The sequence below is a fragment of the Acomys minous genome (assembly GCF_964271855.1).
Source record: "Acomys minous genome assembly, chromosome: 1".
Classification (NCBI taxonomy): domain Eukaryota; kingdom Metazoa; phylum Chordata; class Mammalia; order Rodentia; family Muridae; genus Acomys; species Acomys minous.
In genome coordinates, this window is record NC_140483.1 from 35645685 (window position 1) to 35672173 (window position 26489).

Genomic DNA, 26489 nt, shown 5'->3' on the forward strand with positions numbered 1-26489 from the left:
GTGAGCTTGTGTTATATAGCAAGACCTTGTCTCTGAGGAAAAAAAAAAAACTAATGAAGAAACAGCAACAAAGTGGGGGTAGGATGCAAAAAGTTTTAAGGGCTGTCTGTAGAAATTTGAAGAGATAACATCTTCCAGCGTTGACAACCAATACAGCCCACCAAAACTGTGAGATTAAAAAAAAAATCTTATAAACAATTAGACTGAAGTATTCTAAATGGTCATTTTAGGCTGATCAGTACTGTTGTTATTTAGAGATTATTCTTTGCAGAGCCTAAGGCCTTGATTAATTTAGTCTGTCTTCTAGAATTTGTGGAGGTACTTACCTCATACATTGAAGATTACTTTAAGCATATTGAAGGACATATTATTTCCCATAATGCTTCCTACCCCCACCCCTTGTATTTTAATGTAAGAAATCAGTTTTAGGTATTTTTTTAGCACTTTTCCTTCTATTTGTTCAATTTTTTTTCTCACTGTTACTCTTTGCTATTAAGTCACACGTCTTCCCCCTCTGTCTCAGTGCCTCAGCTCTGTGTTGTTTTGACCTGGAGAGTCTTCCTTGATAGGCCATGTTTAAAGTAAACCCTTAGTATGTATTTCTTACTTTACTTTTAAACGCAAAGAATTGTGAATCTACTGCTAAAATTTCTTGAGTTATTTTTAGGAACAAGTAAGAAAACTAGAGTTTCTGTAGTTATGGTTTCCCCTCCATGATAGGCTATTATGTAAAACCCACAGAGAACAAGGTATCATGCCTGGTGGTTAAAAGCACAGGCTCTAAATGCAGACTGCGTGGGTTCTAATCCTCATTTTGCCTCTTGCCTGCTGGGCAGACATGGGCAGAATACTAGAACATCTTGTTTCTATGTCTGTAATATGGGGAGTATAATTCCAGTTCCAAAGGATTATTGTCTGGATTACAGATGGAATTCATTTAAAACATTTCTCTGAAATAAAACATAATAAGTGATCACAGCTTTTTTTTTTTCATTATCAGTGCCTGATTGTTATCACAAAGAAGTAGTGATACTTTTTGTATTGGAAACTTAAGATAAAAGCTCTGGCTCTCTAAAAATCCAGTATCTCTTTCAAAGTCCAAAGTCTTTCCATTGTGGGTACAATAAAAAGTTATATACTTATTATTCCACAAAGGAAAAACCAGAACACAAATACAATCAGATCAAGACAAAACTATCCAGCAGTGTAAATAGTTCATTGTATAACATCTGGGAGTCCAAGTGCTCTGGCAGCTCTTCTTCTCCAGCATTGCTATCCACATGACACATAGCTTGCCCTGTAGAAACAGACGAGCTCCATTCCACACCTTCTCTTTTCCTTAGAGGTCATCCCCTAGTCCTGGCAGCTCCAGTATGTTCTGTTCTCAACTGCCGCTGAGACTGCACCTTCACCAATGTTCTCTGCTGTCCACTTAGTTTTGAAGAGGCAACTTAACCAGTGAAAGGAGTAAGTACTTGATACTACTAATTTGTATAAAGTACTTACTCCTTTCACTGGTTGAGTTAAGTTGCCTCTTCAAAAATAATTCATTCTCTTTGGAGCTAACAAACTATGAACTACAAGAGTTGTTTATTTTTGTCATATGGAGATAAAAAATATAGTAAGTAAGCATAGTCATTGGGGCTTGAAATGTAGTTGCTCACTTAAGCCTCTACAACTTCCAACAGTTAAAGCATTGAAATGTATTTGCCTAATGAGTTTATAAGCATGAAACTAAAATTAGATGTTTGGAAGAAAGTGAGGAAATGAGTTACAATTTTTTCATTAACCAGAACATTGCATATTAAGAAAACAGTTTCATTCTATCATTTTATCCTTGCTAATTAAACTTATTTTTCTCCCAGTTTGGTTTCTGTCATTTATTCAGAGATTAAAATATCTGCATGTTAATTTAATATGATGTTACAGAACCTTTATAGATAATTATTAGAGACAGTATGAGATGTTCTCCTGCCTTACCAGCTCCCCTCCCTGCCTGTCTTTTCCCCCAACTTCAGAAAGACCTGACTTGGACCCATCACGCTTAAAGTCATTTCTCTGAGGCTGAAGGGCTTGCTGTGTGGTGTACTCCCAGCCAGCTGGTTTGCTTCAGTTCTTTTGTGCTGTTCCATGAATCTGAGTTAGTTATACTGCCGTCTTTCAGAGATGTATGTTAGAAGTCACGTGTGCCTAATTCTGAAAATGACTTTGTACATTAAGACTCATTTATCCACTGATGGCTAGAGAGAAGCCGAGACACAGTTATTGGTCATAAATTTAAAATACAGCGATATCATGGAACTGTCTTCTACTGCAGGCATATAAGCTGCGGTATCAACTTCTTGGTCATTAGGAATATTGTAATTTGGCTAATATCTTAATGGTCAGGATGGCACAGGAGATGAAAAGAAGACCTGTATCCAGCATGCAAACAGGGATAGGGTAAGCACTTTCAGTTGGCTTTTCTTAGGCAGCATTGATTTGCGTGCATTACTGGCTCTGTGTAAAATGGTCTCCTTTTAACACTGGCCGAATTTAAATTTCAGTTCATTTTTTTTTTCTGCTACAGATTAGTGTAATACAGGGAGATTTTCTGTAAGTGAGGGGAGGCCATGGACGCCTGTTAATAGCCTGAAAGTAACTAATGAGGATGTGCAGTCAGACGATTGATTGAATGAGTAGCTGCAGCCCTGTGTGTTTCTTTCTCGCTCTCTCTCTGCAAGCTGTAGGAAGGGAGGGGGAAGAGCCAGGCAGGGAGGGAGCACGAGAAAAAATGCTCTCTCTTAAGTGGAAGTAGCACGGATCCCAGGGGCCAGGAGGCCAGAAATGGAAGTTTAAACTGTATCTATCTTTTAAAGGCAGAACAGCAGGAATCAAAATGTCAGTCTCCGGAGTCACGGTTTACTCTTTATTTTTTAAGATCTGGAAGATAACACAGAATACTTTTTTTAGGATGTGTGCTTTTCCTTGTCCATGTTGAGATTATCTAATGTTATCTGAGAAGCTGGATTCCTATGTCTGTCAGTTGAAGTGGAGATGGGAAGCAGTTGTGATAAAGGTATAATATGTATAAATATCTATCTGTATGTGCATGTGTGTGTATATGTATATATCACTATGAAAAATCTTTAAAATGTATTGTAAGTGTGGTTTATAGCTATTAAATTAGAGATCACATCATTTGCAGGAGCCTAACCTTGTTAGATCATTTGAACAGATTTATGATTTCAGAGTAAGATGTGGGTAAGGTCATCTAGCCAGAACAAGGAGAAGCTGGTCTATTTTTATATCTGCATAGGCATGTATATTCTTTTATCCTGCAGCAATCTGGTGAATCATCTGTATAGAGCCAAACTTTGACCTTTGTGCAGGCAGTGTCAAATCATGCATAACACTAGGATTTCTGGTTCACAAGAATATTCGAAATTTCTAATTCACTTAACTTCTAAATGGCTGATGGAGAAATAGAGCCGTATGGTACAAGATCTAACTACCAAGTGAACCTGAAAACCTTAAACATGTTGTAGTTCTGAAGGATTATTTCTTATATATGCACAGATGAAAACACAAGTTGTCTCTCAGATGCTTAACCCTGAGCAAGTTTCTTTGTTTCCATAGGTCAAACATCACAAAGTTACCTAAAGCATATTGAAATAAAACTGAGTGGACCTTTAAAGAATAAAACACTTGATGTGTGTGAAAAAAACATCATTTTATAGTTTAGGAAAAGTCTAAAATTTTGGATTCTTCATGATGATTCTACTTTTTCTACTTTTTCAGAGGTGCCAGCAGAAAGGTCCCCCCGCAGACGGAGCATATCAGGGACCAGCACATCAGAGAAACCCAGCTCCATGGACACTGCGAATACCTCCCCTTTCAAAGTCCCAGTAAGTGTTATTTTCCCCTTTAAAAAAATATTTTTCTTCTGAGAGTTAAAAACATCCAAACATTTTGTTGCTCAAGAATTTTATTATAATACTGAGAATAAAGGCTAGAAGTTTACATTTCTGTTGATTAACTATGAATCAATACTGTTGTGCTGGTAAACTATTTTTTAAAATTACTAAGTTCCTAAATCTGAATTATTTGAACTATAGAGTCCAAATCTTTGCAGATGTCCTTTAATCTAATTATTAGCTAAAATATATATTAAATACAAAAGTTTGCCAAAAGCATATTGAAATGGGAAAACCTTAGTGGAGCAGGATAGCTGGCCACTAGGTGCAGCATTTCTGTCTCACTGCAAAACTCATTTCTTCTACACTTTATTATTCTCTCTCTCTCTCTCTCTCTCTCTCTCTCTCTCTCTCTCTCTCTCTCTGTGTGTGTGTGTGTGTGTGTATGTGTATGTGTATGTGTACGTGTGTGTACGTGTACGAGTGTGCGTGTGTGCATTTGCTATGATGCACATGTGGAGTTCAGAGGAAAAACTTTGTGGAGTCTTTCCTCCTCTGTTACCTCTGTCTGGATTCCAGGAATTGAACTCAGGTCTTGCAGTGACCTTAATCTACTGAGCCATCTTGCCAACCTCAAGTAACTCAAATTTTAAATCCTCTCTTCTCTTTGAGCATTGGGTAAGAAATTCACATATTTTGTAAACATATTAAAAATTGTAGTATTATAAAAGGCATATTTGAAGAGAATAGCTTCAAAATACTGGTCATTATTCTAAGTACAATGAAAATCAATATAAAACAGAAATAAGCTTTTGGCGGGGGTGCTTTTTTTTTTTCTTTTAATGTAGACAAATTGACATATTTTTATTCCAATACTTTTGAGATTCCTTTTAAGTAGAGCTTGTTTTTAGCAGTATGATGAATGTTAGTTAACACAAGTAGAGGTTTTATGTCTCTTAACTCTGAAGACAATGTACTTATCCTCGTTTTCATTAAGAGTGGGTAGAGTCTGTAGACATCTGTTCCTGTAAGAACCTTTTTGAAGTTCTATAGACAGCAAGTGAGTGCTAGATTAATATTGTAATCAGAATGTGGCAGCTGTTAAAGAGCTTCAGATTTAATGTCTTTACGAAATTTTTTAGTTCTATAGGCCCAGCTACATATGTTTTAATTGTTATGAATGAAAAATTTTTATTACCTTTTTTTCAAACAAGAAGAAAGCAGTATAGCTTGATATGTATTAGTAATTGTGCTGGTTGGTTTTTGTCAACTTGACATATCTGGGAAGCAGGAATCTTAATCGAGAAAATGCCTTCATAGACTGGACATTAGGCAAGTTTGTGGAGTGCTGTCTTGATTAGTGACATGGGTGGTGTCAGGCCTGGGCTGCTGGTTCTGGGGTGTCCAAGAATGTAGACTGAGCAAGCCAGTTCAGCAGCACCCCTCCATGGCCTCTGTATCAGCCCTGCCTCCAGGTTCCTGTCCCTAGTTCCCTCTGTCTCTGATGGACTATGATGTAGAGCTGTAAGCTGAAATAAGCCCTTTCCTCCTCGAGGTGCTTTTGGTTATGGTGCTTATCACAGCAGTGGACATGCCAACCATTACAGTAACTCTGAAGGATATCATCAGACATCAGTAATCCCAAATTATGAAGAAAAATTGAGATTTTTTTTTACTGTTTTTTTCAAGGTGTAACTGGGTATATTATGTATGAGTAAACAATATTTAAAACTACCCATGGACAGAGTTTAGTGATACACTTGATTAGATTGAGTTCCAAATGATGACTTCTTACATTTTTGTTAAAGTTCACAAATGAGAATCTCTCTCTGCACTGTGGTAACAATGAAGAGTGTCCTAAATTATGTGTGAAGGTTATGTTCAGGCTTTTACATTTTTCATTAAGAACTGCAAGTTTTACTTATTTAAATAATAAATTTGCAACTAATTTGTTATCTTAATGAAACTAACCATTTGTAAGTAGAAGTTTAAAAGGAGAGTACTTAGCCCCAAGCACTGCTTACAGACCATGTACCTGTTTGATAATTACCGTAAAGAGGGTGAGACAAGGCTCCTGACTAGCAAAGGCACAGTCTCAACGCAGTGTATTTCTAGGGGAATTGACCACTCACAAGCCCTCACCTAGATATTTCCCTAGAATTAACTGAGAACAGAACCCAGTTTTTGATCAGCTCCCCCTAAAAGAAAAGAACAAATAACTAACCAGTATTTGTAGCCTGGGAACATGCCACTTTTTTTCAGAGTAGAGTATTATACAGAAGTTGACACTGATTAACCTGTTCCCAAATCATTTAGAAAAAAATGAAATTATATTTGTTTTACTTTTTAAAGTATAATTGGATATATCATTTGAGAATGCTTTATATCTTGAAGATAGGAGATCTTTATAAAACTTACTGTTCATAAAGGTCTGTCTCATGCTAGATAAATAAAATATTTATTTATTGGCAATTTTGTACATGTATATAATGTATTTTGATTATATTCATTTCTAATTTTCCTCTTTTAGTTTCTTTGTAATCTCTGTTCCTCATTTAACAGTGAATACCTACTCTGATCATCTTTGTAAGCCCCTGTATAACTCTGTCTAGTACGTTGTACGTAGCAAAATCCAATCAATAGATGTTGAGTGGATAAAATACACATGATTAATATGAGGATCCAAATAGAATGAGTTTATCTTACATTTAGTGTCTTGGTGTAACTGATGTCTCTAGTCAATTGAAATAATAAGCATTTGCTATTTAGTAAACATTTTGTAAGAGATTGCTTGAAATAAGTGTGCCTGTGCAAAATAGGGCTTTTTTTTCCTCAATAAAGGGAATTTTGGGATTTGTGTCTAGAGTACATTCTGTGTATACTTACATTTGTAAATTAAAACAAGTTTGGATTTTTATTTAGTAATTTGTTTCTTGAGATATTTCTTTGAGTCTTTTAAATACCATGCATATATACAAGCTCACAGTGTTTTTGATAGTTGTGAATTTTGTCTTAGATTCTTCAAATAATTATAATCATTTGAATAGCTTTTGCTTCTTAAAAGAACATTTTTCTTTTTTCTGATTTTACATTTTGCTAGGGGTTTTAACTTGGTATATTTGTGCTTTCCTCTATATAAAACATTCTTTGTATATTTTAAACATTGCTCATAACATTTAAGTGATTTTTATGGGGAAATGAGGAACAACTGAGTAAAATAAGTTATATCTACTTGAATTTAATTCAGAAAGGAAAACAGTTGTGACTTACAGTTGTATTTAGTTAGTGCTTTCATACATAGTTTCTGAGGTTTTGGAGCAGGCTTCTTTATACTGTATTTATAAAGTGACTGTTGATATTTAGGATTTTTGCATGACTTCTACTTAGATGATACATCCATTTGGCATTGGCTGAGAGAGAGAATTGTTTTCCGGGCCAGGTGTTCAGCTTAGTGTTCTCATTTCCATAGCACAATGATCTGAGTTGGCCTTGTCTGCAACACAATGCAGTCGCAGCTGCTCCATTTGTATTGGCTTTGAGTTTAGTGCTGAAAGAACTCAGACACTAAAAAATATGCCCAGATACCCAGAAAAGCATAGCTGAACTAAGGCGGTAGCCAGATATGCCTGTATAACTTTCCTTATTCTCTTGGTACTGGGACACTTGGCCAGTCTCAATTAAACAAGTATATAAAAATAAGACATTGTTAAATCTTTGCATAGTTTTTTTTTAAACCTCTGGAAAATAAAGTGAAGACTGTTGGGGCTGGAGAGATGGCCTAGCAGTTAAGAGCACTGGCTGTTTTTCCAGAGGACCCAGGATCAGTGGGGCTCATAGCCAACCACCTGTAACTGCAGGTCCAGAGGAATTGAGGGCCTCTCCTGGCCTGTGCATATGTGTGTTGTACAAACATACATGCAGGCAAAATCACTCATACACATAAAGTAAAATAAAATAAAAATAAAATTTTTAAATATTAAAAACAGTCTGTATCTTCTTTCTTAAGTATCACACTGTCAGGATCAGCTAGTATTGGTTTCTGTTGTATCTGGTGTCTTCTGTATGTTCTATATAAGCACTTTTCCAAATAAACAGACAATTTCATGCATGCGTAAGAAGACTAGAAAGCGCTCATTGTCTAAACCAGTGACTTTCAGTTCTAACTAACCATAAAACTTAGCTTTCATAAAATACAGTGATGTTTAAAGATAAACCTGGTCAGCTGTTTTGTTGTTTTGCTTTGCTTTGTTTTGCTTTTTTTAAGATTCCCAGATGCTTCTACTGTGCACCCTGGAATTGAGAATTGTTTGCCTTTGTAATTGGTAAAGTAAGAGGAGCTCGTTTGCACCAATTTTACCTATAAGTGTCAGTGCTTTCTTTTGTACCTTCAAGTCGGTGAAACTAAGCACTGCTACCTGTGTGACCTGTTGGTGCTCACATTAAGCTGCTCATGGTGCACTGATTATGTGTATGCGTTGGCCGTGCCACTCTAGACTTCCAGTCAGTGGCCAGCATAAGGGTCTGCCTTAGGAGTAAAATAATGAAATTCAATTGATTCCATCCAACTTAAAAACTACTTCAATTTTTATATCCTCAGTGCTCCTACATTTCAGGAAGATAATTACAGTTGTTTCTCCTGGTACTTAAGACTCTATCTTTTCTCTTTTATTCGCTGGCCATCCATACAGAGTTAAACTCTGTACTAGACTCACTCTGCAATGATACCTCTCTTAATAAAGAGTGTATTTGTGTTCTTATGTTCATGAATATATAATATGAGTATAAATAAATATGTTATTACCAGAGCTAATAATAATGTACTAAACATATCAGAAAGAAAATTTTCTTTCCAACTACACCTTTAAGTCAGTTTGAAATCAGAATAGATACACCTTAATGATAAATAACCTAGAAATTCTGAAATTTAAGCATCTTGGAGTGCAAGAAAAAAAAGAATAAGGTTAGGTACAACTCTTTGAAGAATAGAATCTAGAAATACAGATTGGTGGATACCTGGAGAAGGTTTGTCAGAAATTGTTGTTAAGAGACTAACTTGAAAGAATCAAAGAATGATGTGAAAGAAACTCTTCTCAATCTATGGTTATCCTTAGAAATAGACTTGCAGCCGACCAAGTACTCAAGAGTCCAGTTTATCCTACCCAAGAGAAAAGGCCTGCTGTACAAGAAGATAATTCAGTCACGTATATATAGCACAGTCTTGAGATAACTATCCTTCTTGTCCCAAGAAAAGATTTTTTTTTTAAGAAAAGATATTTCTTCTTGCCTTAAATGGGGGCGAGGCACAATAACTTTTACTTTATAATTATATTATAATTATAAATTAAAAGTTTATAATTAAAGATAATTGTTTCAAACTAATGCCCATTTAATGATGACATTAGCCACTAAGCATACCCAATATATACAACTGACATCAAATGTTTCCCACCTATTTAGGAGTTCGGAAGCTAATGATGTGGAAAGAAAATGTTACCAATGTCATGATTTTGCTAGGGTTAACTATGCAAAGGATGTTTTTGCCTCTTTCTCTAAAACTTTGCAAGGTCCTAGCACTGCTCCTAAAGAATACTCGTGAAGTGCCTTCTAGCAAAGCGCTTTAATTCTATAACCATTGCCACTGCTATTCTCAATAAAACAATTATAATGTTTTATATATTTTATATTAAGCATCTACTAATTTCTGTTTAAGGGAATTTCATTCTAAGATATTAAAATATCATTGCAGTCTTCAGCAGACTATTGAATAGCTAGTTTTAAAAAAAAGTTAAAAAACAAACAAAACCTCCTCAGTGGGGGTTCTCCAAAGAAGGTGTAACTACACTGTGTTTATACACTGAAAAGATGCTCAATATCATCTCTGAGGGGAAGCTCACATTAAGTAATGCATTGCTCCTTGTAGTATAGCTGTAGTCAAACCAAGAAGACAGTAACTAGTATTGTTGAAGATTTGGAGAAACTGAAACTCTCTTATATTGATGGTGAGAATGTAAAGTTATGGCAACCCTTAAAAAAAAATAGTTTGGCAGTTCCTCAAAAGGTAAATGTTGAGTTTCCAGTAGACCTCGACAATTCTGCTTCTAGGGATGTAACCAAGAAAGTAGAAAACATGGCTTTACAAATGCACATAAATATTTATATCATCGTTATTTATAGTAGCTAGAAAATAGCCATAACCTAAATATCAGTCTGGGGAACAGATGTAAAAGGTATGGTCAATCCATTAAATAACACATTATAACCCATAAGAATAAATCAAATAAAGGTATATGCTACCACATCAGTGAACAAAAAGAAAAAAAGCTAAAGAAGCCAGGAACAAATCCATGTTTTATGGCATGTATATTGAATGTCCAGAATCATAGAAGCACAAGAATCCTAGAATTAGACTATGGTGATTGATGATTGTAGAATGCTCTCTCTCTTTCTCTCTTTATTTTTATTTTTATTCTTTGAGACCTCACAAATGCTAAGATTACAGGAATGGGGTACTGCTACACCCAGGCCAGTTTTTAATTACACACACACACACACACACACACACACACACACACACACACACACACACCCATTGACTGGTACACTTTTAAAAGAGTAATTTTATAGCATATGAATTATATACTAATAAAGGTGTTACAAAATTAAAAATTAAAATACAGGCCTCTAAGGCAGGGTAAAAGATAAGTCTTATTAATATTTTTTAATGTGGTTATAAATTGAAGCAATAATATTTTTTCTTTTTTAAAAAATATTTATTTGTTTGTTTGTTTGTTTGCTTATTATGTGTACAGTCTTCTGCCTGCATGTACACCTGCAAGCCAGAAGAAAGCATCAGATCACATTATAGATGGTTGTGAGCCACCATATAGTTGCTGGGAATTGAACTCCGGACCTTCGGAAGAGCGGGTGTCGCTCTTAACCTCTGAGCCATCTTTCCAGCCTAATATTTCTAATATACTAGATTAAATAAAATAAATGTGAGAGAAAAAGCAAGGAAGATATATTGAAGTATATTGACAGATATTAGTTGTATATTGTCTACAAAGTTCGTAAGTATTCATTACTGATGCGTTGAATCATTGCGTCTTTGCAAGCAGGGAGTGTGGAGGTGGCTTAGCATTAAGAGCACTTACTGCTCAAGTGCAGCTCTTGGCATCAACATATGGCGGCTCGCAGCTGCCCGTAACTCTAGTTTCATGGGAGTCAGTGCTGCCTTCTGGCCTCACAGGCTCTTGCACATACATGATACATATATAGTCATGTAGGCTCACACACATTAAAATAAACAGATAAGTAGTAGATATGGCAATGTTATATCTTTTCACATCCATCAGTCTCCTCTTTTCAGCCCTACTACCATTAGCTGCCTTCAGTTATCAGTGGGATTCATCCCTTCCTTGAACAGGTATGAGGAGGATCCCCGTGCAGTATCTAAGCACTGCACTACGAAATCCCCCTGCGTGGAGTTGAATGCTTTGTGGTTACAATATTGCAACTCTCATCTCCCTTTTGTTTTGTGTGTACTGTGTTCTTATATGTGAACATGTAGTGGGTGGCAATATACATATATGTGCATTTGCATGCACAGGTCAGAGGACATCAGGTATCTTTCTCTGTGGCCTACTCCATTATAGTTTTTTTTTCCTGTCCTTTCACATGTGTGGTATGTGCCATTGTGTAGACATGTATGTGTGCAGGTGCACATGTATGTGTGATCATGCATGGAGAGGCCCAAGATTGATACTGGGAAGCATCCTAGATCACTCTTTCACTTTATTCTTTAAAGTGGGCTCTCTCAGTCAAAACCAAAGCTGGCTGATAGATCTAGTCCTGCTGGACAGCTAGGTCCAGGGAGTCCCCTCTCTCCTTCCTCATATCATCAGACTTGGCAGCCAGCACCTTCACCCACTGAGCCGTCTCACCAGGCATACCTTATCTTTTGAGACACAGTCTCTCACTGAACCTGGAGCTTGCTGATTGAGCCAGGGTTGCTGGCCAACAAGACCCATGCCTTCTCCTGTCTACACCTTCCTGGTACTGGGGCTACGGACACCTGCGCCCAAGCCTGGCTTTTTATATCCATGCTAGAAATCAAACCCAAGACCTCAAGCTCTTATGACAAACACTTTACCAACTGGGCCGTTCATCTCCTCAACCCTACAGTCTTGTTACTTGACTCACTCTTCAAGTAAGAAAGTCTTCAAATAGCTGAAATAGTACATAACCAAATCTTGCACATTTTAGTTGGCTTGCACAGATTACTTTGGGGTACAGAAATAAAATTATGATTGTTTGAGTCTTCATCTTACTCTTTACATTGTTGTTATTAAATGTTCTTCAGTCATTCATCTTGAATATTTTATTAAGTAAACATTTAAAGTACAAACTCAACTGTATTCATTTTATATAGTCAACACAGTTTAGGAGCCACTTTTTTAGAAGCCCCAGAGTCCTTCTTATTCACTGTATCTCGTCAATATCAGACTGCCCTTTTTCCTCTATGCTTCTGAAAGCACAGCTAAATCTGTGGGAGATGTATATGTGCATTATTGTCCAAGCTATGAAATTGCAAGGGCATTGTTACTCTTTTATGCTCGTAGTTTTGAGGTCATCAACATTGTATAATTTTGTTTTTCAAGATTCTTCAGTTGATCTACTAAATGAAACAATTAAAAAGGGTAGCGTATAGTAAATCAAAAAAATGTTTTTTCTATGGAACATAATGACAAAAAGAATGACTTATTAAGATTATTTTTCCTCAATTTGCCCTTCATTCACAGTATAGTTGGTTATGTAGGAATGTACCCCTTTGAAAATCGAACAGAGAAAGACAGTAGTGAAGATAAAAAACGTGATCCTATTTACCTATATTTTATGCAGTCAGTGAGAACACTCTTACTGTGAAATTCAGGTGGTTGCAGTTGAAGAAAAAATGGACTCTTTCAAAATATGATCTAAGAGGCTTATGTCATCCTGCCTAACTTTGTCAGGATTAAACATTATTGACATTTAAGGATTTGTGTCTAGAGTAGGCAAAAGCACGATAACTGTATTTTAGGCTGGCGGTATGACTCAGTGAGAAGAGGCATTTGCCACCAACCCTAGAGACCTCAGTTTGATTCCCTGACCTCAGGTGGTGGAAGGAGAGAACCAATTCTCATAAGTTGTCCTCTGACCTCCATATATGTGCTGTGGTATACTGGGTGTGTTGACACACACCTTTAGTCCCAGCACTTAACAGACAGAGGCAGGTAGATTTCAGCAAGTTCTAGGCCAGCCTGGTCTTCATAGTGAGTTCTAAGACAGCTACAGGGCTTATGTACCCTGTCTTAAGAGAGAGGGGGGAAGAGAGAGAAAAGGAAGGAAAGAAAGAATTGTATGTTTTACTGCATTAATTTGTTTGACCAAGAACAAGTTGATTGACCTCATCTCAAATCTTTTATTGTTTTCTATTTGTTTGTTAAAACAGGGTCTCACATTGTAGCACAGACTAGCCTAGAACTCACTGTGTAGCCTCAGCAAGCCTCAAACTTGTGGTAGTTCCCCTGCCTCAGCTAACTTTCCAGTGCTTAAACAAGTTGTACTTAAGTGTGTATGTGCACACGCTCACACATAGACATATATATCCTGATTGGATGAATGAAACATTGTTCAAACACAATCATGTTCAGAAAAATGTAACCTGGAGACATATATACCTTGCTATTGAATAAAACAACTAAGTTTCAGACCTCACAAAATAGTAATCCCCAACTAGACTAGAGTCCTAAATATAGGAAGACAATAGTAACAGGCTATGTAATTGCTAAAAGAAAACAGTTGCATTTTTCAAAACCTTAGCAAAGGACAAGTTTTATAGTTAAAAGAACCAATAAATCTAACTTTATAAGAAATAGTTTAGGAGCAGACAAAGTGCCTTCTGGGTAGAGAAGTTCTTGCCATAAAAGGCCAAGGAAGGCAAAGTTTCATCAGTGATACTGAGGGAAATAGGCACTGTTCTTCCTTTCTTTCTTTCTCTCTTTCTTTCTCTCTTTCTTTCTTTCTTTCTCTCTTTCTTTCTTTCTTTCTTTCTTTCTTTCTTTCTTTCTTTCTTTCTTTCTTTCTTTCTTAATAAGAAAGGGTTTACTTTGACTTATAGTTAGGGGTACAGCCCATCACGGCAGAGTTTGAGGTAGCTGGTCACATTGCACCCCTAGTCAGAAAGCTGAGGGCACTGTCTGGTACCCAGTGTCTTTTTTTTTTTTTTTTAATGTTTTCCAGGACAGTAGCCCATGAAAAGGACACTGCCCACAGGTAAGGTGTATCCTGCCGCAGTTAGCCTGCCGTGGATAATTCTTCATCAGCATACCCAGAGTCTTGTTACCTATATGATTCTAGATCCTCACATAGCCTTCCTTTCCTTGTCCCCACAGGTTCATGACCATCTCATTATGCAAATGACTTCAGTCCAATCTAAAAAGCCCCCGTAGTCTTTAACAATTGCAACAGTTTAAAATTACACCATTCTAGGGCTGGCAAGATGGCTTGGTGAATAAAGGCTCTTGCTGCCAAGCTTGACAACCTAAGTTTGATCCCCAGAACCCATATGATGGAAGGGGAGAATTCATGCCTGAAAGTTATAATGCAGACTCTTGCAGATTTTCCTCCAACCTTTAATGCATGCTATGGCATACACTACTTACATCCACAAAACAAACAGATAAATGTTTTGTTTTGTTTTGTTTTTTTAAAGCTCAAAGTCCCTTCTGAAACTTTAGCCTTTTTTTTAACATTTAAAAAAATCTTAGTTTTAAGGCTTATTTTCCAAAAAGCAATTATTATCTTGGAGAAAATGATTACATTTTTTTCTAATCCATTCCTATTTTTTTTTAATTTATTCAGATTACATCCTGATTATTATCCCCTCACTTATATCGTATAATAATAAAATATATCATTGTATTTTTAAAGATTTATTTATTTATTTTATGTATATGAATGTTCTATCTGCATATGTGCCTACATGCCAGAAGATTCCAGTATAGATGGTTATGAGCCACCATATGGTTGCTGGGAGTTGAACTCAGGACCTCTGGAAGTACGGGCAGTGCTGTTAGCCACTGAGCCATCTCTCCAGCCCATATATCAGTATTTTAAGATATATGGAGGTTTGTAAATAAAAGGAGACAAAGAATCCATTTGTTAATATTTTATACCTTAACTTATAATAGAATGATGTTTGTAACAAATCAAAAAAGAGAGAGGATAACCCAACAGACATTAGTGATGTTGTGTTGTTGATGTTTTACCTATGGCTTTCCATTATGCAGAATAGTGTTTTTAGGTACAGTTCATTTCTCTCAAGGCAATAAGAATTTTGTTTTTTAAAATAACTAGATCTTTAGTCTCCCTCCATCTGTAATATTGTTATTCTTAGAGTCCTGGGAATGAGAGGCAGACATTTTCAATTAAACTCCTCTAGTCCATCTCCCTTGACAATGAAAAATGCCTTCCACTTGGTATTATCTAATGATTGGGGGGGGGGGGCTTCCATGACAACCTCTGGGAGATTGTCCAGTGGACTAAAAGGTTAATAGACCTCACTTTAGGACAGTGTACTCTCTCTTTCTTTGATCCATCATTTCTCACTATTTCAGCCCTTAAAGCCATCTTGATTAATATTCATACTCAGAACTTGAGATCAGCTCAAAGTCACTCACTATTCAGCCATAAGAAAGCAACTGCTTCCATGAGAAACTGAGCAAATGAAGTCAGAGTACTTTCCTCTTACGCAGCAGATTTGTTGATTGCATTGGGTTTCTCTTAATAATTTAGACTACTACTATTAGCATTCCTCTCTACAACTATGAAGTAATTTACTGTTCCTTAAAAAAAAATCACACAAATATGAAAATGACTTTCATTTGCTTGATCTTATTTGCCTTCTAGTATTGTGATTCAGTAGAGGATATAAAATAAAATAGAAACAGAACTAATTATAGGTCAAGACAAAAGAAAATAGCAATGTAAACAAAAGGTCTTGCATAATCGAGAGAGATCTGGTTCTATTACAGAACTCAAGATATTCTTTTAAAAAATAGTTGGTATTTATCTAAGTGTTATAGGGACAGCTGTGAAACCATTTGGAAAAAAAATTAAATATGTATAACACACCGCACAAATAGCTCCAAGTGTACTGGAGATGTATATCTAGAAAGACAATAGAAACTGACCATGTAACTACCAAAAAGCAAACAAACAAGAAAGGCTGTTCTTTAACCTTAAGAGAGCACAAATTTTCCATGATGGATACCAAAAAATCCAGACGCAGTTAAAAGTAATCAATCAATACAACCACAGAAAAAGAAAAAAGAAAAGAAAAAGAAAAAGAGAAAAGAAAAAAAAGAGGAAAAACTGGTTATTAGAAGCTGGCAAGATACCTCAGTTTGCCACTAAAGTCCAGTAACCTAATTTTGATCCCCAGAACCCATACAGAAATAAAGCGAGAGAACCAGTTCTACAACTTGTTCCTTGACTCCCACATGACCAAAAATAAGAATGATAAATACAAACAAATAATTTTATAAAATATCTTTAATTACATAGTACAGAACACTACTAAGAAAAAAGACTACTCATAAACTGAGAAATTTTTACATATTTCAAAACTGTTGCAAGTCTGAAAACAGCCACGTGTGGACCTTTAATCCCAGTACTCGGGAGGCAGAGGCAGGCGGATCGCTATGAGTTCAAGACCAGCCTGGTCTACAAAGCAAGTCCAGAACGGCTTAGATAACATAGAGAAACCTTGTCTTTAAAAAAAAAAAAAAAAAAAAAAAGTCTGAAAACAAATTATCAAAACACAAGAAATTTAAAAATTGGGGGATCTGAGGAAAAGAATAAGCAAGTCAGTTTTTGAAAAGTGTGTGGTGTGGGAGGGAGGGAGGGAGGGAGAGAGAGAGAGAGAGAGAGAGAGAGAGAGAGAGAGAGAGAGAGAGAGAGAGAGAGAGAGAGATTGTCTAGGAGATTTCACTTCTATAAACAAATAACTCTCTCATGTTGCAACATTAGACCACAATAAAGGTTTCTTCTAAATGTTCTTTTACCTACTTGTAGTCTTTAGAACTGGTAAAGCAGGTTCAGTTGGTTCAGCCAAGGTTTCTAGCCTCAGCTAGTTACATAGCTAAAAAGGAAAGTTCATGCTCAGATTGTAAATCCACCAATTACAGCCTGTCTTCTAGCCCACCAATCAAAAGTAAGCTTTATATAAGTGGCCTTTCAGAGGCCTCACATAAACACAGCCTCATTTCTGTGACTCACAGTCTTTTTACTGAAATCAGTAAAGAGAGTTCCCTCCTGTCGGGCATGGCTCTCCATTGTAGGTTATCTGTAGGGTCACAAAGGTCTGTCATGTCTGAAGTGAAGTTTTCTAGCACAGTTATGGGCTGGAACCATTATGATTGGAACAAGACCACCTGAAGAGGAAATTGTTGTCTCAGCCCACAGTTGAGAGTACAGTTATTCTCTTTATAGCCACAGTGTAGCCCTTCATGGAAATGTTCAGAGCAGCTGGGTTGCCATAATTACAATACAGTCAGCCACCAGAAAGGGGTTTCTAGATCAACAGCTCCCTCATCAAGGCAAATAGGTAAAAGGGAAGAATCTGTTAGCTGCCATGTGTTAGCTGCTTTGCTTATTCACAAGAAGCAGTAAAGTAATCATGAAAGAACGCTTACCATAAAGAAGCACCCTGGCAGTACTTAACAGTGCTTTACTCTTAGCCAGATACACCCAGGGAGTTTGGGTCATTTGATCTCAGAAATCCAAATACCAGTGGATCTGAAGAGCTGGCTCAGTGGCTGCTGCCCAAGCATGAGAAACTGTTTGGATCCTGGCACCTACTTAAAAACTGGAAGTGGTCCAGAGTGTGCCTGTAACTCCAGTACTGAGGAGGAGGGGAGTAGATTGCCAGCCTAGCCAAAAAACAAAAACAAAAACAAAAAAACTGTGAGCTGCAGGTTGAGGAAGAGATCACCAGAAAAGAAAGAAGGTAAGAAGTAATAGAGAAAAACACCTAACACATTCCTCTGGCCATGCACAGGAAAAGGCGTATGTACCCCAACCTCACACACATGCATACAACATACACACATACATATGTACACACATACTGATGTATACACATACAGCCATAAACCACACATACCAACAGAGGAAAAAATAAAGCACCAAGAACCTTTTACAGGGTTAATATGGCTAGTTTAAGAAGATGGAGGAAAGGAATGTAAAACAAGAATATGGATGTCCTTTACAAGGTGGAGAAAGCAAGAAAGTGATTGATTCTCTCTTAAGGCTTCCAGACACTGTGATTTCAGCCAAAAGAGCTCTGTACTACACGTCCAGCCTACAAAAATGTAGGATGCGTTTGCACTGCTGAAGCCAACACCATCTTTGTAGCAATATGTTAAAGTAGAAAATTAATGCAGTTGAAAAGCTGGTGCAATTCCAATTTATAATTTAGGTTAATATGTCTTCAATGTTAAAGTTATACTTTTCATAATTATGCATTTATGGCAATCTACTCTAAAAATATAGTGGGGAAACTGGTGAAATTTCAATTGTAGCTAGATTCATATGGTACCTATATTAGTTTATTAGTTTTCATTATTATATTATGCTTATCTAAGCTTAAGGGAAGCTGGCTACAGGAAATTTCTCTGTACTTGTTTCCCATTTTTCTGAAAATCTAAATATCTAACATGTCTGAGGAAGGAATAAACACTTTATTATTAAAACAGAATTCAGTCTGGTACATGAAGACTCCTTAGCAAATGTTCATGGAAGCTTCATTCTTAATAGCCCCAAATGGAAACAACCTTAACACCCCGGCCAGTTGACAGATGGATAAATAAATTTTGGCACCATAATATAGTGAAATAAAAAGGCACAATCTGATGTATGTAATAATGTGGGTAGATCTCAGGAATGTTATGCTAAATTAAGGGCTGCTTACTGTATGATCTTCTTTACATGACATTGTAGAAAAAAGATAAAGCTGTCAACACAGTGATTAGTGTATTCTCAGGAGCTGAGGGGTGAGAGGAAGAGGTCTGCTGCAAAGAAGTGTGAAAGAAAACGTTGCTGACGGAAATGGTCTTTGTCTTGGGTAGATGTATGTTTGTCAATGCTCATCAAGCTAACCACATTAAAACTAAATGCCATTGTTATATATTATACTTTAAGAAAGTTATTTTAAATGAAAAGATATTTTAACATAGAACCCATAAAGGATATATTTAAAATACAGTACATAAGGGTTGACATAATTTGATAGGAAAATAACCAACAGAAATCTATAGCAATGTGTTCTATCAAATGAAAATCAATCTCTAAAGTACAGAATATTATTAATGATAAAAGTATGTTACACATTGTCCCATTTGTGCCTCTATAAAATTGTAAGTTATCAATATATTACATATAATAGTTATAGCATCACATATTTTTAATTTTAAGAATAAAATACTTACATTAAAATTTTATTTTGTGTGCATATGTGTTCAGAAGACAACCTGCAGGAGTCTTTTTTCCCCTTTACCACATGGGTCTCATAGATCCAACATGGGTCACAGATTTGGTAGCAGGCACTTTAAGCTATCTCAACTGTCTGTTTTTATATTTTAGTATATAAATAATACAACATGTTAATATTGGCTCAACCTGATTAATAGATATGTGTTTACTAATTTTGGGCTTTATATTTAAATTTTTAATAGTAAAGTATTTACTTTGCTCATGAAAAAATAATCACACTGAATCTTGTATGAAATGTAGATCTCTTGGCTGAGGGTGCAGTTCATTGGTAGAACTCTGTACAGTGTACAAGGCTATGAGTTTGATCCCAAACACAGCAAAGCCAAGACAAAACAAATGAGCAAAAATTATAGATAACTCTACCCTAGGCCCCAAGATTCTGATTAGTCAGCGCTAGGCTTAGGGAAACAATTTTAGCTTGATACTTTTTCCCCCCTCTCTGGTGCCTAAATTGGGGGAGGGTGGCACAATATAGAAACTATTTGTTGGGGCTGGAGAGACGGCTCAGCGGTTAAGAGCACTAGCTGCACTTCCAGAGGTCCTGAGTTCAATTCCCAGCTACCACATGGTGGCTCACGACCATCTATAATGGGGTTTGGTGCCCTCTTCTGTCATACATGCAAGTAGAACACTCATATAAATAAATAATTTTTTTTTTAAAGAAAAAAAAGAAACTATTTGTTAATAGTGTTTACCTTGTCTGGCTTTAGGGGGCAATGAATGAGCTAGGGTATACGCAGTGACTGCCACCCTGTGGGCTCAGTGCCTGGTAACAGTTATGATACAGTGACTCTCAAGCCAGTTTGATGCTAGGTTTTATTATTTTGTTTTGTTTTGTTTTGTTTTTTGAGTCAGCGTTTCTCTGTATAGTATTGGCTGTTGTGGGACTCTCACTTTCTCTTTGTAGATCAGGCTGGCCTCAAACTCAGAGATCTGTCTGCCTCTGCCTTCCAAGTACTGGGATTAAAGGCATGCACCATCACCGCCTTGCTTAATATTTAAACTATTTTATTTGTTGTTATTAACAGTACCTTAGGTTTCACTTCTGGTCTGGACTCCAGTTATAGAGGTTAACTAAATGTGATGACTGAAAGGTCAGTTTAATATTTTCAGTTGTTCTTTCTCTTTTCCTTATTAATTTTTATAGTTATCTTTTTTATAGTTATCTTTTAGTCAACGTTTATTAAATATCTAATGTGTTCCTAAGATAACTAAGAGAGAATGAAAGAGAACAATGTAGATATAAGTTAGTCTTTCTAATTAGATAAATTACAGTTGATGATAAAATATACAAATATACAGATTAACTTACTAATTAAACTATAACTTGAAAGAAAGAATGAAAACAGTTCTCACCTGAGTCTCTCCTAGAGAACAAGGTGACATTTTCTTAGTGGTCATATCACATTTTTAAGGAAATGCTATTAAAATTTCTTAATTTCTTCAAATTTCTGTATGGTCTCTGCTGTGGGAAGGTTTCAAGCAGAGGTTTGTTGCACATCTCCATGCTTTCCTGTGAAAGGTGATGACATGTTTCTGTCTCCACTTCTCCATGTCTTAAGGGAACAGCAGCAGTGCCAAGACACCACATGTCAGCGCCTGCTGTTGCCTCCACTGTGGCTTCAGAGAGCGGTTGCATAGCAGCAGTTTTATTTCCACCACCAATCACAGCCAGACAGTCTTCCGGGGTTAGTCTCGTGGATAGGTGGTAGACAGCTTTTGCCATTATCTTTCTTGTATCTACCAACCTCCAGAAAAAGCCAGCATTTTGTTTTCCATTTTTTGTTCTTGTTTTTGTTTTTTATGACAGCAATTGGTGGTTTTCAGCCTCTGTTTGAAGGAAAATAGTTACTACCAACTAATTAAAGTAAGTCATTTTAGTGCTACCAGTTACCATGGGCTTCTTCAAATGATGGACTTTTGTACTATATTTTTAAGTTATGTTCTGTAATTCTTAAAGTAAAACTTTGCTGTAATTCTACCTGAACTGAGTATGGTAGGAGTTTTCTGTTGTTTGTTTGTGAGTGTTTACTTAGAATATTTTCAGTTGAGGTTGGTGTCGGGAGGAGACTTGATGTGTACAGCCTTTCATTGTTTCCATTTTTACTGATGGACTTTTGTTGTAAACTTACAGAAATATCTTCTGGCCTCTGTCAGTAGGACGCAGATACTATGCCTGTGAAAGGGAAGCGTTTTCATGTTGATGTTCATCTCAGCAACGCAGGATTAGGTGCATATGAAAGTAGTGATAGCAGGGCTCACTCTAGTTTGATTGTATAGTGAGGAACTATACTGACAAATTGCACTAAGTCAAATTAACACTGGGAGGTTTTGCTGCTTATTTTTCCTTTCTTCATATAATGCATTCTTTGTTATATACAATTTTAATATCTATGATAGTACAATATGTATTGGGAAAATAAGTTTCAGTGCTTAGAACATTGAAGAGGAAATAAGATACAAAGAATTTCTATCACATAGTAATTAAACAGCAAGAGTTCAAAAGTGAGACTGCTTGATCTCAAAATCATCCACTCAGTAACTGTGTGACCTTTTATTAACCTGCTGTTAATAAAAGAAATTCACTATCAGTTGCACATATTTGCGTCAGACATATTAAGTCACTGCACCTATCTGTTTTTACGAGGAAGGATAATTTTGTCAGAAAAACTTACTCATCATTGTTGATTGGGTATGGTTGATTGGGTTCCATTTCTTAAAGTAAAAGCGAGCTTTTTATAGGGGTCTACAAGATCTACACACTGTTGCCTATCCTCCTCTTTTGGGGAGCAACAGCACTTTACTCCTCTGTGACTTTATTTCCTGCTTCCTTCCCATGGTTTCCTCCACCCCCCACACTGATGCCCTGGCTCTTCTTTGAACATAGTAGACCGGCTTCTGCCTTGAAGTCTTTACCTAGCCTGCCTCAGCTGCCTGAAGTGTTTTCCCCTCTCATTGTGGCTTCTTAAGTCTTACTCAAATGTGGGCCTACCCTGACCACTTAATATTGCCAAGCCCAATGCATGGCTCTAATTTACTATAGCACTTGCCTTTTACGTAGTATGTTCTTATTTATTCTTTATATTTTTCTACTGGCATGTAAGTTTTAAAAGGTGAGATTTTTTTTATTCATTGACGTCAAATAACAAGTATATGATCAGTAATAGATGCTCAATAAAAACACTAATAAATGAAACATTTTAAATATTTGTAGCTAGGCTTAATTCTTAACTCAGTTTCCACTACCTGTTTAAACAGAAAAAAGTTATTAAATACTTACTCCATGGAGTTGCTGCATGGATTTAAATGGTTTATGGATTAAACATATTGGAAAACATCTACCTTGCCCAGGTATGACATGCATAAAACTTTTAGTAAATTCATGAAAATGGACTAGTATTTAGTGAGCACCTACAACATATAAAATATCATTGTGAACAAGGGACATATCTCTAGACAAAACAGGTACAAATTTCTGAGATTCCAAAACCTGTTTCTAGTGTCTTTCTTTCCACTGGTTTGCTAGTTTTCAGGAGAAAGACTTGGCTCTATGTTCCTATTCAACAGGCTTTCACCCTGGAGTCATATTCAGTACTAGGGACAACAAAGAGAAGGGATGCTGAATCAAGTGATATAAACCTCAAAATGCCTTTACTGTAAGCCATAATTTTATGGAATAATGTGAGACAGTCATGAGAAGAAGGAGAAAGGCCCCATCCTTTTCACTTCCTGTGTACCACTGGGTATCAGGTATAGGAGATGATCTACCATATTCTCAGGTTAAGGCCCTATTTTTTAAAAAGCAGCTATAGGAAGAGAGAAGGCAAAAAGAGAGGCTTGGTCTGACCTTAGGCGGGACTATGTTTATTTATGGGGGGGGCATCTTTGCCACCCACATGTGTAGATTGCCTACAGAATGACTACAAAGGAGAATGGAATGTGGCCTTTTGTGTCCCCACTCCCAAAATGGGTGGAAACGACTTATATAGTCTACTGTAGTCTTTCAGCAAGAAAGTATTATTGTTCAGCTTGAGAGTATGTGAAAATGCAAGACGGGAGTTTTAGGTGTTTTCTGCTGAGAAGGGTCTGTGTTAGAGGGAGTAGTTCTGGGTCCATTAAAAAAGGGGTCCTCTTGGCTACGGAGCTGCACAGGTCTCCCAGCCAGTTCAGCGCATCAACTGTCCAGAGTCCATGGCTGGGGTGCCCCTAGATCAGCGCACAGCTCACCCACATTCCACCCCTGAGGTCCAGGAGACAAGCGACAATGACCTACCACAGCTTCCTGGTGGAGCTGCCTTGCCTGGAACAAGGACTGGACGTAGATCGCCATCTGCCCCAACAACCATGGCGTGCACAGCTATGAGAAGAGTGGTGCCAAGTGGAGCAGGTGCACGAGCTTAAAGAGCACAATGGGCAGGTGACAGGCATCGACTGGGCCCCTGAGAGTAACCGCGTTGTGACCTGCGGCACAGACCACAATGCCTCTATGTGGACACTGAAGGGCCGCACGTGGAAGCCCACACTGGTCATCTTTCAGATCAACCCAGTCGCCGGCTGCATGCACTGGGCCCCAAATGAGAACAAGTTCACCGTGGACAGTGACTCAAATATCATCTCCATCTGTTAATTTGAGCAGGAGACTGACTGGTGGGTGTGCAGTCACATCAAAAAGCTCATCCGCTCCACTGTCCTCAGCTGCGACTGGCATCCCAACGTTCTCCTTGCTGCAGGCTCCTGTGATTTCAAGTGTAGGATCTTCTCTACCTACATAAAGAACATGGAGGAACGGCCAGCCCCTACACCATGGGGCTGCAAGATACCCTTTGGGGAACTGATGTGAGTGCAGCAGTAGCTGTGTCTGGGTGCGTGGTGTCTGCTTCTCCCAGCGGCAGGTTTGCTTGAGTCAGCCATGACAGTACTGTGTGCCTGGTAGACTCTGACAGGAAGATGCCCATCGCAGCCCTGGCCTCTGAAACCTTGCCACTTCTGGCCATCACCTTCATCACAGAAAACAGTCTTGTGGCAGCGGGCCACAACTGCTTCCCGGTGCTGTTTACCTGTGACAGTGCTGTAGGGACATTGAGCTTTGGTGGCTGGCTGGCTGGATGTGCCCAAGCAGAGCTCCCAGCGTGGCCTGACAGCCGTGAGTGCTTCCAGAACCTCGACAAGAAGGCCAGTTCTGAGGGCGGAGCTGCCACGGGTACTGGCCTGGACTCACTGCACAATAACAGCATCAGCCAAATATCGGCGCTCAGCGTGGCAAGGCCAACGCTTCTAGTTCTGCACTGCCAGCGTGCATGCTAGCATGAGCATCTGGGATGGGAAGAGCTTGGAGTCAGCCTTGAAGGACCTAAAGATCAAATGGGCTGTGAGGAGTGCTGCCCTTACCCAGCTGCTGAGAAGGAGGGCAGAGGGGACTGCGGAGGATAAGGGTTGCTTTGCTAAATCCTTCTAGGGTAGAGTACAGGTCTGCACTGAGGTGCTTCCCAAGTGGGAGAGGCAGCAGGCAGGGAACTTTCCTGCCTATTTAAGGAATATGTGCCTTTTAAGCAATCTTTCATTTATTGCAAAAACAAACAAAAACCCAAAGTGCAATGCTGGTCATGAATTGCTTCAAAATATTGGGTAATAAACATACCAACTGTTAAAAAAAAAAAGAAAGAAAGAAAGAAAGAAAGTGGGGATGTCTTTGATCTTGTAGCAAGGGAAGAGTGTTAACTTCATCTGTTGCAATACATCAGATGATTGCCATCCTGTATTCCTAAAGAGACTTGGAAAATAATAATTAGAGTGCTGGAAGCAGATGGTTTGGTTATAGAGTAGAACTGAGAGGTGTTTTGCGGGAAGGTTGGGGGAGGGGAAGGAGAGGAGAAGAGACAAGAGAAGACAGAGCAGGCCAGTGAGTGAAAGTAGACAGAGTTGATTCAGAGTGCTGTGGTTGGTTCCATGGTTGGACTGTTGCACCAGAATGAGCTAGCAAAAGTGGAAGGGAGCTACAGACATCAAAGGAACGGAAGTGGGAAAAGTAGGGGACTAATGTAAAAAAGTGTATCCGGCCTTGTAGCCAGAGTTTCTCCATAGAATCTCAAAGGTCTTTTTGCAGAGGTAAACAAATGGCGCTGTTACAGGATAAAAGCTGTTGAGAGGGCTGGCATAGAACATTTTTTGGGTATGGGGGAAATTCTGTAAAATATTTCAAAGACAGGGTAAAAACCTAAGTATGAGTATGAGAGAGAAGAAAGGAATGATCCAGGGGAGGAGCCAGAGTGGGGGGAACCAGAAGCCCATCCATAGGACAGGGCCTGTGCTTAGTTTTTTTTTTTTTCCAGCCCCATTTCAACCCAGTTAGAACTTATTGGCCTGGAAGCCACATACTCAAAAAGAAGGACACAACCCCTCCTGAGCAGCAGTCAGATCTAGTCCTTTTTAACTGCAGCAGTCAGGGAGTGGGGCTGATTCTGAAGGGCGTTGTCTGAGCTGATGAGACAGAGAGGTTAATTGATACAGAAGAGACTTCAGTCCCCAGAACAGTGTCCAGAGTGGCAGAACGAATGATGAAATGCCTGTGGCTCCTTAGTCCCCTGTCAGAGGCCACCCAAACCGTGTTTAGGGTTTCAGGTGCAGCTCTTTGCTGTAACTGCTTCTTGGCTGACAAAAGGATAGTGAGGGGAGCAGCGGCTAGAGTGCCTCAGAAGAGGGGCCATGAGAAAACTTAATGGCTGGCAGCGATCCAGAACACAAGTCAGGCAACAATGGAACTTTGTAGGGAACTTTAAGAGACAAAAGTTGCATGAGGAAAATTTTATATCAAGATTAACATGAGTTAAATGCAATTTTATAACTAGACTATGGACTGGAGTTCTGTAGAAGAGTAAGGTAACTTTAATTAGCTGTTTGTTTACATCAGACTCCTCCATAAGGAACCAGCACCTGGAAGCCCTGTGAAAGAAGTCAGTTAAAGTTCTCATCTAAAGAAGGGCTCTGAACAGAAAGTATCTAAGT

The 26489-nt window shown here is 37.9% G+C and overlaps 1 protein-coding gene and 1 pseudogene across 10 annotated transcripts in view; both read left to right on the forward strand.

The window, feature by feature from the left end:
• The window catches only part of RASAL2 (RAS protein activator like 2), a 261261-nt gene that overhangs the window by 171705 nt on the left and 63067 nt on the right, over positions 1 to 26489 (forward strand). For 7 of the 9 annotated variants that reach the window (XM_084789182.1, XM_084789183.1, XM_084789184.1 and 4 more), the window contains one exon: positions 3781 to 3887. In XM_084789182.1, coding sequence (XP_084645308.1) covers positions 3781 to 3887 — 107 coding nt within the window. Of the gene's footprint in view, positions 1 to 2806; positions 3059 to 3780; positions 3888 to 26489 lie in introns of those variants that run through there. The other 2 variants (XM_084789186.1, XM_084789190.1) reach the window with 2 other exon arrangements.
• LOC311595022 (actin-related protein 2/3 complex subunit 1B-like) lies at positions 22077 to 26162 on the forward strand (annotated as a pseudogene). The gene has a single exon. The product of its transcript is annotated as an actin-related protein 2/3 complex subunit 1B-like (transcript).